The 13032-nt window shown below is 38.1% G+C and overlaps 1 protein-coding gene across 1 annotated transcript in view; it reads left to right on the top strand.

Annotated features, from left to right (window-relative positions):
* LOC103262717 (electrogenic sodium bicarbonate cotransporter 1) overlaps positions 1–13032 on the top strand; it is a 239403-nt gene that overhangs the window by 205620 nt on the left and 20751 nt on the right. Inside the window, exons 14-15 of the mRNA XM_008060360.2 lie at positions 6781–6894; positions 9157–9318. Coding sequence (XP_008058551.1) covers positions 6781–6894; positions 9157–9318 — 276 coding nt within the window. The remainder of the gene's footprint in view (positions 1–6780; positions 6895–9156; positions 9319–13032) is intronic.

Genomic DNA, 13032 nt, shown 5'->3' with positions numbered 1-13032 from the left:
GACCTAGCCTTTAACCTGATGACTCTGGGTGCTACATTGACAATGCACCAAAGAGGGCAAGTGTGGAAGCAGTGAGGCCATATATGACACTTATGTAGCAAACCATTTGAGATAAAGTGGAAGCTTAGACTGGTGGTTACAGCAATGGAGGTGATGAGGAGTGACAGGATTCTAGATATATTTTCAAGATAATTTGCTGACCTGTTAGATGTAAGATATGAAAGAAAAAGAAGATCTGAGTAATTCCAAGGATTTTGGCCTGAGCAATGGGAAAAAATTAAGCTGCCATTAATTAAGAAAACTATGGAAAAGCAGGTTTAGGGTATCAGTGGTAGGGCCGGGTGGACCAGTGAAGGGGAACTGGGTTGGGGAAGGGGAAATCAAGCACTTAGATTTGACTTAATTTTGAGATGTCTATTAAAAAATCCAAGTGGAGGTGTCAGGTAGTTATGTAGATGATTCTTTTTTTTTGAATTGGAGTCTCACTCTGTCACCCAGACTGGAGTGCAGTGGCCACTCTGGCCACCAGAGCCTCTACCTGCTGGGCTCTGGCGATCCTTCCACCTCAGCCTTCCAAGTAACTGGAACTACAGGTGTGTGCTACCACACCCAGCTAATTTTTTTTTATTTATTGTAGAGATGAAGTCTTGCCAAGTTGCCTAGGCGGGTCTTGAACCCGCAGGCTCAGGCAATCCACTCACCTCAGCCTCCCAAATTGCGCGGGATTACAGGCTGAGCCACCGAGCCCGGCTTGATGATTCTTGAATTTAGAAGAGTTGTCTGTCCTAGAGACAAAATTTATTTATTCTTCCACATGTCGATGGTATTTCAAAGCATGAGACTGAATGAGATCACTTAGGGAGAGAGTAGAGATAGAGGAAAGAAGAGACCAGGGTTTGAACTCTGGTGCACTCCAACCTCAAGGGTTTGGAGGAACTGGGAAACCAGTAAAAAAAAAAAAAAAATCTAGAGTAACCGGTGACGTAGGATGGAAATAAGGACTACTGTCTTCAGAAGGTTATAGTATCCCTAGATCAGAACATAACAACCAGTGTATTCCAGCCAGCTGCTTTTGAAAAATTACACTGGCTGGCTGGACTACTACCATACAAATATCCTACAAATATCCTATTATCAGAGTGTACTCTGTATCCACTGGTAGTTCAGTGTTTACTCTCTATCCATATAATATTTGATTATGGAGTTTAACCAGATACTTTTGAGAATATGCATTAATGCCATCTCTAGAGGTCGATATATCTATGTAGGATCTGTATTAAATATGAAAGTTCAGAATGGAACAAGAAATTCAGTTGCTTGGATTTCCTCCTACAGAATTGGTAATTTTAGGGGACTGACAGTTTTATACTCTTTTGAATATTCTCGGTGGTGATAGCTTTTACTTTGAGTATAGATTTACCTTTAAAAGATATTTAAAGTCTTTTGTATATTGTTAGGCAGAGTGAAAATTGGTAAATTGATATAGTGCTTTTGAAGATAATTTGGCATTGTATCCCAAAAGCCTTAAATTTTTTTTTTTTTTTTTTTTTTGAGTTGGACTCCCACTCTGTCGCCCAGGCTGGAGTGCAGTGGCCACTCCCAGCCACCGCAGCCTCGACCTGCTGGGCTCTGGCCATCCTTCCGCCTCAGCCTTCCAAGTAGCTGGAACTACAGGCGCACGCTACCATGCCCGGCTGATTTTTTGATTTATTGTAGAGATGAGGTCTCGCCAAGTTGCCCAGGCAGGTCTCGAACCCGCGGGCTCAGGCAATTCACTCACCTCAGCCTTCCAAAGCGCGGGATTACAGCCTGAGCCACCGAGCCCGGCTAGCCTTAAATTTTTACATGCACATTTACAGAATAATTCTGATGTTAGGTATTTATTCTAAGGAAGCTGTCTTAGATATGTACAAAGATTTCTTTGTGGTATTGTTCATTATAATGAAAAGTTGAAAATAATCTAAGCAATAGGGTTTTAGAAAAATATTTTTTCAAATAACCATTCAGCATAATAGTATGGAGTCATTAATGCTTACTATTATAGGAAATATCAAAGGAAATTTAAAAAGTGGAAAAAACAGGATAAACAATATGTGAAAAACTATATGTACACATATGTATGAATGTTCATATATACAAAAGAAGGGTATTTGCAAATGTTAAAATTAATTCCTAGGTAATGGAATTGGGAAACATTTTTTCATCTTTTTTTTCTAAAAGTTCTACAATGAACATAACTAATTTTGAAACATGAAAAATAATGCATTTCAAAGAAGATAGAATTATGGATCCTTCAGATATATGTTTGACAGTTAATGTCGGGAATCACACAGTCTTTGTTCAGAAATAAAATTATAAGAGAAATTGTAAAATTATTTGGAACAATAGCAACATCATTGAAATAAAGGAATAGTTTCTCAAAGAGAATAATTTGAAAGACAACCCTGATTTGGATTTGGAAGTTTGGGGATTTTTTTTTTAGAGCAGTGGGGATTATATTTTAAATTGAACTTTAATTTACATAGTATAATTCGCTGGGCTCGGTGGCTCAGCCTGTAATCCCGTGCCTTTGGGAGGCTGAGGTGAGTGGATTGCCTGAGCCCTCGGGTTCGAGACCCGCCTGGGCAGCGAGACCTCATCTCTACAATAAATAAAAAAATCAGCCAGGCGTGGTAGCACTCGCCTGTAGTTCCGGCTACTCGGAAGGCTGAGGCAGAAGGATCGCCGGAGCCCAGCAGGTTGGGCTGCGGTGGCCGGGAGCGGCCACTGCACTCCAGTCTGGGCGACAGAGTGAGACTCCGACTCAAAAAAATAATAATAATATAAAAATAAAAACATAGTATAATTCACAGATCATACATTTGTATAGCCAACATCCAAATCAAAATCCAATTTGTATATTTGTCTGAAAAAAAGTCATTTTTCTTTAGATATTTTCATACCTTAAATAATTTCTTAAAGCAATTTAGAGCTTTCTGGATAATTTCTCTTTGTTGGTACTTGGAATCCTATGCCTTAATCTCACTATGGAATAATGGGGTCAAATCAGGAACCCCACCAGTGGGCCCTCAGTGATGAGATTCAGTTTGCCACGTTAATTTTGCAGTGTGTTCATCTATGGAAGGCTAAGAATGCCTCCTCTCCCAACTAAAGAAGAAGTGTTACCTGGGTGCCTGGTAGGATTTCAGTCAAGCAGATGTGTCCTCCAGCAGGGTCAGAGGTACAAGACCTGTGGGAATTTCGAACAAAGAATTATAGATTTGGATTCATTTGCAGCCCTCTATTTTCCTTCTCCTTTTTATGAAAAAAAGGAGGGGACAGGAAAACTGTCCTTAAAATAATTGTTTCCTTTCTCTTGAGCAACTTATAGCAGCAGTCCCCAACCTCTTTGGCATCAGGGACCAGTTTTGTGGAAAACAGTTTTTCCATGAATGGGGGTTGTGGAGGGATCATCAGGCATTAGATTGTCATAAGGAACCCACAACCTAGATTCCTCACACACGTAGTTCACAGTAGGGTTTGTGCTCCTATGAGAATCTAGTGCTCCTGCTGATGTGACAGATGGTGGAGCTCCCTTTGTCCCATGACACTCACCTACTACTGTGCAGCCCAGTTCCTAACAGGCCACAGACTCCTCCTACAGGTCCACGGCCTGGAGGTTTCGGACTCCTGACCTGTTGAATAAATGTGTTGTCAACAAGTTGGATTTTCTAGGTGAGGAATAGGAGGCTGATAAATAAGAACTAACTTCTTTTTTGCTTCTGCAATGACCTCTGAGCCTCCAATTATTTAATTTATTTATTTATTTAGAGTCGGAGTCCCACTCCGTCGCCCAGGTTGGAGTGCAATGACATCCTCACGGCCACCCCAGCGTCGACATGCTGGGCCATCCTTCCAGTGATCCTTCCGCCTCAGCCTTCCAAGTAGCCGGAACTACAGGAGCACGCTACCACACCTGGCTAATTTTTGATTTATTGTAGAGACGAGGTCTTGCCAAGTTGTCCAGGCTGGTTTCTAACCTGCGGGCTCGGGCAGTCCTCTTGCCTTGGCCTCCCAAAGTGCTGGGATTACAAGCTGAGTCTCTGAGCCCAGCCGATCCTCCAGTTATTTATGACCTACTGGACCAGAGGGGCAGTTTGGAACATCCTAACTCACTCCTGAAACTACTTCACATGACCATCTTTTGACAGATCTTCCTGACTTGCCGGGGTCAACACAGTGTACCCAAAACAAGAAATGAGAGTGTTCTCCAGTGTTGAGCTCCTGGGGAAAATTCTTTTTCTGCAGTCATTCCAGATATTCCCAACCAAAATCAGCTCTTGAGTGGCAGGTCCATATTATTACTGAGCTTTTATTTTTGGGAATTGAAGGTTCCTCTCAAAGACCTCCTGACAGTAGATAATTTAGTTATTCCATTGGTCTCTGCAGCTAAGAGAGCTTCTGAAATTTGAAATAACAATAGTTAACTTATATTTAGAGAGTTTATGATGTTCTAGGCACTATGTTAAAGACTCTCATGGTTTTTCTTATTTAATTCTTATAACAAATAAATGAAGTTGAAGGTATTATTTTGGCTATATTTTGCAGATGAAGTAATTAAAGATAATAAAAGATAAGCATTTACAGGGAGTAAATAATAATGCTTGAGTTCTAGCAGTAACTGTGTTTTTAAGTACTGCATTACATTTTCTCCCCAAATTGATCTCTGCCATCTATTTGTTCTTAAAATTATTATGCACAATTGATGTTAACTTGTCCCTAAAAGGTCCCATATAGTGGCCTTCTATTCCTGGGTGTATACTTCTCAGGAAAGCTAACCCTAGCAGAATTCAGCCGTCTAACAATGTGCTTTATAATGCTTTGCTGTATTTTTTCTCCAAATTGATCCCTGCCATTTACTTGTTCTTAAAATTATTGTGCGCAATTGGTCTTAACTTGTGCCTAAAATGCCCCATACTGGCGTTCTGTTCCTGAGTGTATAGACTTCTCAAGAAAGCTAATCCTAGCAGAATCTAGCCCCACAAGAGGGAAAGGAACTCCTGGCCAAGAGACCATCTTTGTTCCTGCTGCTAGTTAGTACCCAAGGCTCCTGACACCTGAGAATGGTCAAGAATTGAGCACTAAGACCTTTAGCATACCCACACTGCCAAATAATTTCCATTCCTCACTTTGATTTCTATTGAAACTAATCTCCCTAGTCTCTTTCAGGAAATCCTCTGTCCTGAGAACTATGGATTCACTCAGTCTATCACTGATCTCTTTTCCTTCATCCAGTAGCATCGGAAACTCACTGCTCACCCTGAAATAACTTGATAACCTTGGAATCAACGCTGGTTTTATTTAGGAGAAGGCTTACTTATATATAACTTGGCTATGAGCTTTCTGAAGACATGGTTTGTGTCTCTTTTATTTACTGTGGTATCCTTAGCTGCAAGAAAAATATTAAGAGCTGAGTGAATTTTTGTTGAATGATTAAATTATGCTCTACTGTGTACCCATCTTATGGGAAACTTGGTGTTCTAGTAATGCTCTTAGGCCCTCATCAGTGCCGCCAGAGACTATAGCACAATCTCCAAGCAACTAAATAGGCCTATGCATTCCTTAACAACTTGTAAATGGGTCATTCTGCACCCACTTTATGGGAAAAGTCTGGGTTTAATACTATAGCCCATATAGCCTAGACCTTGTCATGACAGAGGCAAGTACTTAGAAATTTAAAGGGTTATCAAAAAATCACAGCCACACTTATAAAGTCATGGAGAAGAGATGCCCCTCATGCAGGAGACTTTAAGTACTAGACTGGAACGAGAAATATTTTGTATATGGCAAAGCTAGTGAAGCCCTCACATTTCCGTCTTTTATCACTGGACATTACTTTGAGGTCTTGATCTTTAACCTCACTCAAGGGACTGGAACTTGAAAGCCTTTCTCTGCTAGATTCTTGGTGTTTTGAAGCTACCTTATGGGATTTATCTTACTCTGTACTCCCAGGACTACCTCCCAGATAATCAATAGAATTCTTGGTTTCTGTGTGTATTTTATCATAGTACTTAGTCCGCATTTTCACCTAGTTGTCTTTCATGAAGCTCTTGGTGTGAGTGTTTGTACAGTGTTTTAGGGATATATTCTGTTTGAGTACCTTTCCCTATCCTTAGCTATCCCCCCCAAACACACACAGTGCAACCTGTTTTGTGGGGTCAGATTATGTCTGACCAGGTGATAAAGTAATACAAAAACAATGTTTTTAAAATATTTTATTTTAAAAATGTGGGGTATAATTCAGGATTAAGTATACAAGTAGACATCATACAGGTAAGGTTTGGGTCTCCCTTTGGTCCTCACTTTGCCTGGTTTGAGATCAGGTACCCTTATTAATGTTGTGTCCCCCACCAAACCCTGGCAGTATCCTGCTACTGGCAATCCCTTTCTTATAGTTTTATGATAAATGTTCAGGTTCTGCTTATGAGTGAGAACATGTGGTACTCTGTTCTTTGTTCCTGTGATAGATCACTGAGTATTATAGACTCTAAATCCATCCAAGTTGCTTCAAAGTCCATATGTTTGTCCTTCTTTATGGCTGTGTAATACTCCATTGTGCATATGTACCACATACAAAAACAATTTTAACAGTGATCTCTCTGTAGTGTGACACCTCCTTCAATTTGCAGATGAAGCTGTTACTATAATCTGTTAGCAAATACAGAATTCTTCATTCCTTTCAAACACAGGCAGATATATATACATATGGTCCTAAACACTCTCTGTTTGTTTGTTTTCCAGGCAAGAAAACTGATCAGTGATTTTGCCATTATCTTGTCCATTCTCATCTTTTGTGTAATAGATGCCTTGGTAGGTGTGGACACTCCAAAACTAATTGTGCCAAGCGAGTTCAAGGTAGGTGAATGTGTATCTTTTGGTCTTTCCTGTAATCTCTGTCTTTTTTCTTTCTTCCCCCTATTCTAGTCTATTGTGGATCTCTTGGAGATAGTTTTTCACAATTATTCATTTCTTTTTCTCAAAATCAGTCCCTGTTAGTCCCTATATACATTTATTAAAATTAAATGCCAAGACTAGGATTTTTATTTTAAATAACTTATAGTAATATTACAAACTCTACCTTATGATTTGGAAAATGTTTAAAGTGTTCAAAATATTTTCATATACCTTGATCCATATAATTCTAGGAGGAATGCCATGTGGCTATAGTCATCCTGATTTTAAAATGTTGAGATTGAAGTTCAAAAAATTAAGTAAACAAAACGCCCAAGATTATGGAATTAGTAGCATCAGGGTATGATGTTAGAACCCGAGTTTCCAGACTCCTAATTTCAAGTTTGTTTGTTTTTTTTTGAATCAGAGTCCCAGGCTAGAGTACAGTGGCACACTCACAGCCACCACAGCCTTGACCTGTTGGACTTAGATGATCCTTCCACCTCAGCCTTCCAAGTAGCTGGAACTACAGGCATGCACTACCACGCCCGGCTTATTTTTTGTTTTATTGTAGAGATGAGGTCTCACCAAGTTGCTCAGGCTGGTCTCAAACCCTTGGGCCCTTGGGCCTTCCAAAGTACTGGGATGACAGGTGTGAGCCACCACACCTAGCCATGCTTTTTCATACTAACAAACTACCTGCTATGCACATTTACATATAATGTGAATTTTGACTCTTATAAAGATATAAGAATTTGCAACTTGGTGAGACCTCGTCTCTACAATAAATCAAAAGATAGCCGGGTGTGGTAGCGTGCGCCTGTAGTTCCAGCTACTTGGAAGGCTGAGGCGGAAGGATCGCCGGAGCCCAGCAGGTTGAGGCTGCAGTGGCCAGGAGCGGCCACTGCACTCCAGTCTGGGCGACAGAGTGAGACTCCAAATCAAAAAAAAAAAAGGAATTTGTTTTATGAACCTGCTGGTATGTATAGGTACAATGGATAAAATTTACATTTCTGTCATTTTAAAATATATCCCTAGTTTTTTTTTTTATTACAAGTCTTTAAACTGTTTTCTAGAACAATCCTCACTCTCTCCACTATGGAGATGCTATATATGCTAAGAAATGTTAAACTAACTCCAGTTTTAGTTGAATAAGTACTGAACGAGGAAGGGATATGTGTTAGGGCAAACGTTATTTTTTGAATTGTCTCTGCTATCACATATTCATCAGCAAAGGGAAATTCTCATTTGTTCAATTACTAATTCAATATATATTGAATTAGTCAATATATATTGAATGTTTCCTTCGTGCCAGCCTCTATTCTAGGGATCTGAAATGCATTGATGAGCAAGTGTAAATTTTTTCCTTATAAGCTCACAAATTAGTAGTGGCAGTAAAACGTGGAAAGATTGAGTGATGGAGTTATAAGTATATTGAGACAGGATGGAAATATACTCAAAAGGGAAGCACAACTTTTTTGACAGCAAATCTGGAGAAAATAATTCCAAGGTAGTATGCTTTTTTAGTTTTGTTTCATTTGCATTAAGGAAAAGCATGAGCAATTTTTTTATCTGTAGTAGACGTATACAATCTCCTGATAGAAAAATAGACTGAGAATTAGGAAAATGACCATTTTTTTCTAGTGTTTTGGATGATATTTCTGAGGATTTGACCAGTTATTGTGGATCGTTTTTTCATGTATAAAATAAGAGACCAGAATGTTTCCATGAGTTCAATTTTAACATATAAAAACATTTATGACTTTTTACATATTATATTATGAAGTCATTGGCAGTAGTAGAAACTACTTCCATATAATTGATAGAACCTGTGAACAAAATTCATGGTGATTTTGTCATTTCTTGCTACCTCTTGACTGAATATTATATTTGGGTTATTCTTCTGACTGCTCCTTAAACTTAAATCACTTTCTTCCATCTTAAGTCCTCATCTTAAATCATCCCAAATACACAAGATGGTATTCCCTTCTTTCTAACAACAGATATTTTTTCTCTGCTTTCTTCAAAGTACAGTATTGCCTCAAAAATAGCATCCTTTGGGGAGGTTTAGGTGAATAATCTTCATTCTTCAGCCTGTAACCATTTCTAGTTTTCAAAAAATATATTGGCTTTCTAAAAATAAAAGTATTTCTTCTCCCTTGATTTTTTTTCACCAAGTAGTATGTATCGATAATTTTCTTAAAAATGCTATTTATATTTTTCAAGCCAACAAGTCCCAACCGAGGTTGGTTTGTTCCACCGTTTGGAGGAAACCCCTGGTGGGTGTATCTTGCTGCTGCTATCCCTGCTTTGTTGGTCACCATTCTGATTTTCATGGACCAACAAATCACAGCTGTGATTGTGAACAGGAAAGAACACAAACTCAAGGTGAGTGTCTATAATAATGGTTATCATTGCCTTCTACTTTCTTTTTGATGCTTGAAAACACCAAAATTGATTTAAAATCAAGAGAACTTTATTGGGAGTTATAGCACCACTCATGTTCCTTAAGACTCGGCAGAATCACAGATCACCTTATGTTGACACATCTCCAATATAGTACTTTAGAAAGAGCTCATTTAAAATGGAACAGATTGTCTTAAAGCATGTTTCTTTCACCACCAAAGAGAGAATACAAACGCAATTTGCTACTTAGCCACAGTCATCCTACATCTGCTTTTAATGTAGTAACTGTCTTTAATAAAGACAATGACAGTCAAAGATTTAAGTAACATATACTGAGCACCTGCTTTCTGCTAAATTAACTCATTTATTCTTAAAGATTATTCAGATAGTTCATGGTGATAAGCTGGTGGTAAGCATTTTTGTTTTTATCTTCAAATGCCTCAGTATGCCACTGATCATAAAATATGGAGAAAAATCTATATTTTGTACATTTTGGGTTTTAAAAAAATTAGTTATTAACTTTGTCATAGCCTAAAGAAAATGCTTCAGTAGTCTGGGATATCTCTCAAGAGAGCTGCCTAAAATGCCCTTACTTTATAGAATGTTTCTCCAGCTCTAGAGATTTTTTTTTGATTGGGAGAGGAGGTCACAAAGAATGTTTAAAATATCTTATGGAGAAATAAGATATGAATAATAAAAATAATAAGAGCAATATTTTAGTGGATGGCTTCTATAAGCCAGGACTTGTTCTAAGTACTTTATATTATATATGTAATCCATTAACTTTTCATAGCCACCATATAATGGGAACATGAAAATGCATTAGAATCAGATACCTAGAAGCAGGAGAGGAAATTACTTAGAAAGAAGTCTAGCAGAGTAGGTGTAGCCTACTCATTGAGGAAATATGAAGAATTGTTTGACTATAGAAACCTGCCAGGCAGAGGAATGAGAGAGATAAAGAAGACTCTGATAAACTGTCCAAGTAGGAAGAATTTAGAGGGCAATGAATCATGGTGAGACCAGGAAAAGAAGAAAACGAAAAGCCTTGGTCAAAGAGGAAATGTTTACATTTTGAATTTGGGTGGAGAGAAGGCCAAGCATGATGACCTGGTCCTTAGTGTGTGACTAGCTCCAATGCATATTGAAGATGATGGCCATCAAAGCTTAGACATTGGGGTAATGTAAGTCCAGGGTGCTGAAATACTACCTGCATCAATATTGATATCACTGGAAGATAGTACAGAGTATGGTAGAGAAGATGATCATGGAAGAGTTGCTAAAATCATAAAGGAAGGTATATATCTGCCCTGGAGGTGAGCATATTTAGTGACATGGAAGGGCAGAATGAAGAATAACTGGACTTCAATAGAAGACTTTTCATGGAAGTGTGGGCATAAGTGATGTATGCTCCCACCTGATGTAGGGAGTAAAGAAATGGACTTTCACTGAAGGACAAACATCTCCACAGCATCACTGGTACAAAAGGAAAGTACTGGTTTTCATTATAATCAAAGACAATGTTGAGAATTCAATGGAAACTTACATTAAAATAATAATATAAGTCCAATTTCAGCCCCCCACTGTCCACTGCCACCATTGGTAGATATCGTACTGCTTTGAGACATGTGTCTTAGTTCTAAGATTGTTGAGCTTTTTCACAACATGTTGATATTGGATTACTTGTACTTGTTACGTGGCAGCTGACTTCCAAGAATTAGGAAGCAGAAGATGCCAGGCCATTTAATGTAATACTTGCTTGCAACTGCCACAGCCTTTCTTATTTACTTTGCCATAGTCAGTTGCTCAAAGTATTCACGGGGGCAGCCTCCATTCAAGGTGGTGAAAAAAAAATCCTCCTTTTGATGGAGATGACATGGTCACATTGTAGAAAACTATGTGAGATAGGAAGTATTTTTCCAGCCATTTTTGGGCAATAATATTTGCCACATTTGTACTGAAAAATTTGCCATAGTCTAGATCTTGGCAGTTGCTTCCCTGTGGTGTCATTTAGCATGTTCTTTTGTCCTCTCCACTTCTTTTAAATTGGTCATTAGAGATAAAAGCTTAATGAGATATAGATTTGATATTGTCTATCTGTCATCTATATATCTACCTATAGCTGTATATATATTTTATATACAGCTGTATATATATTTTATATATATCTGTCATCTATATATCTACCTTAGCTGTATATATATTTTTTGTGTGTGAGAGGAAGACGAAGACTAATTCATAAAAGGCCTAGGATCACTTTAAGCTACATTTTTGGCTTTGAATTTTCCAGGACACAGAGATAATGTGAATTCCAGCTCTAAGCCCAATTTCAGGTTTGTGGTTAGGAATATCCTTGGAGATTCTTTTTTTTTTTCTATTGGCATTATAACTAGTGGCGGGGCCAAAAGACATGTGTTTCCACTGTCTTTCTCTGAAGAGTATTTTTTTTTTCTAATTGGTCAACTGAGTATGCTGTGTTTAGAGTGTCCTAGTTTTATTTTGGGCAGTGTCCCTCATCAATACCCTCTCCCTCTTAGCCCTAGGATTAGTCTCCTGTTCCTGGAGTTCAGATGGTCATTCTAATTCAGGCTTTAAGTCCCCAAGGATTGGTATAGTCTCTTTGGGCTGTCCCAGGCTCCAGGGCTTATTGACTGTAGATTTTTTCCTTCTTGTTACTATTGTTTTTCATATCAGGTAGTTCTTCTTTCTGGCAGATAAACCACAGGCTTTAAAATATATTTTCTGTGTTTTGTTGAGCATTTTTAGATGTTCTATACTGGGAGAGGTTTTGGTATTGATTTAGTTTACCAAAAGGCTAGATGTAGATGTTGACTAATATACTTTTATTCTGAAAAAAAAAGATGTGTGAATAAATTCTTCATTTTGATGTATGGTTGGCCAGGTTTGCTATGTATCTTTGGAGGTGGATACCTCCTATTTTTTGCTCATTGTTTTCTTGTTTATAAAATCCAGAATTTAGAATTCCATAAGTTTAGGAATGATAAAATATAGGAATTTTTAATTTCTCTATTCTCTATAGAAAATATTAGAACATTAAGGTATATTAAGATTTGCCTCTTAAAATAAGAGTTGAGTATATAAAAATAAGTTTTCATCACTTTTGAAATTGCCTATTTGAAAACATTCTTTTGAATTGATAGATATAGAATAGGTGCCAGTCATTTGTCACAAATCTAATGATGCCAGTGGACATTTCATCATGAATTAAAGACTTTTCACCCTGGAAATTGTTTTGCTCACATTTGGGTAGGAAAGGAGAGCTGTGGAATGTGAAAATTAAAGATTCTGACTAAAACTGTAAAGGACCCTAACTGCTATGAAATTGATTCAAAAGAGAAACTTGAAACACTGAGAGAGATGGAAGCATTGTGATATTAAAAAACAACATGTTTTTGGGTGGCATTTGCTTTGGCTTCCAGTCAAGTGACTCTGGCTGTCTGCTCTGCTTGGGATGGGATCCACCTTTCCACTCTGCTGAACAACTCTGTATTGATGTAGAAATGCCAAGGTACTTGGCTTTTTTTTTTTTTGGCCATCATTTTGGTTAGTTATGTCCTGCATTATCTATCCCTGCAGAGTGCTCAAAAGCAAACCAGGGTCAGCAAGGTCATGATTTCTCTAAGGTCATTCTCTGAGTGATTGGCAGAGGCAAGAACAAAGTCTGAGCTTCAGACT

Source organism: Carlito syrichta, unplaced genomic scaffold (assembly GCF_000164805.1).
Source record: "Carlito syrichta isolate Samal-C Ts95f unplaced genomic scaffold, Tarsius_syrichta-2.0.1 Scaffold304598, whole genome shotgun sequence".
Taxonomy (NCBI): domain Eukaryota; kingdom Metazoa; phylum Chordata; class Mammalia; order Primates; family Tarsiidae; genus Carlito; species Carlito syrichta.
This window is presented reverse-complemented; position numbering and strand designations above follow the sequence as displayed.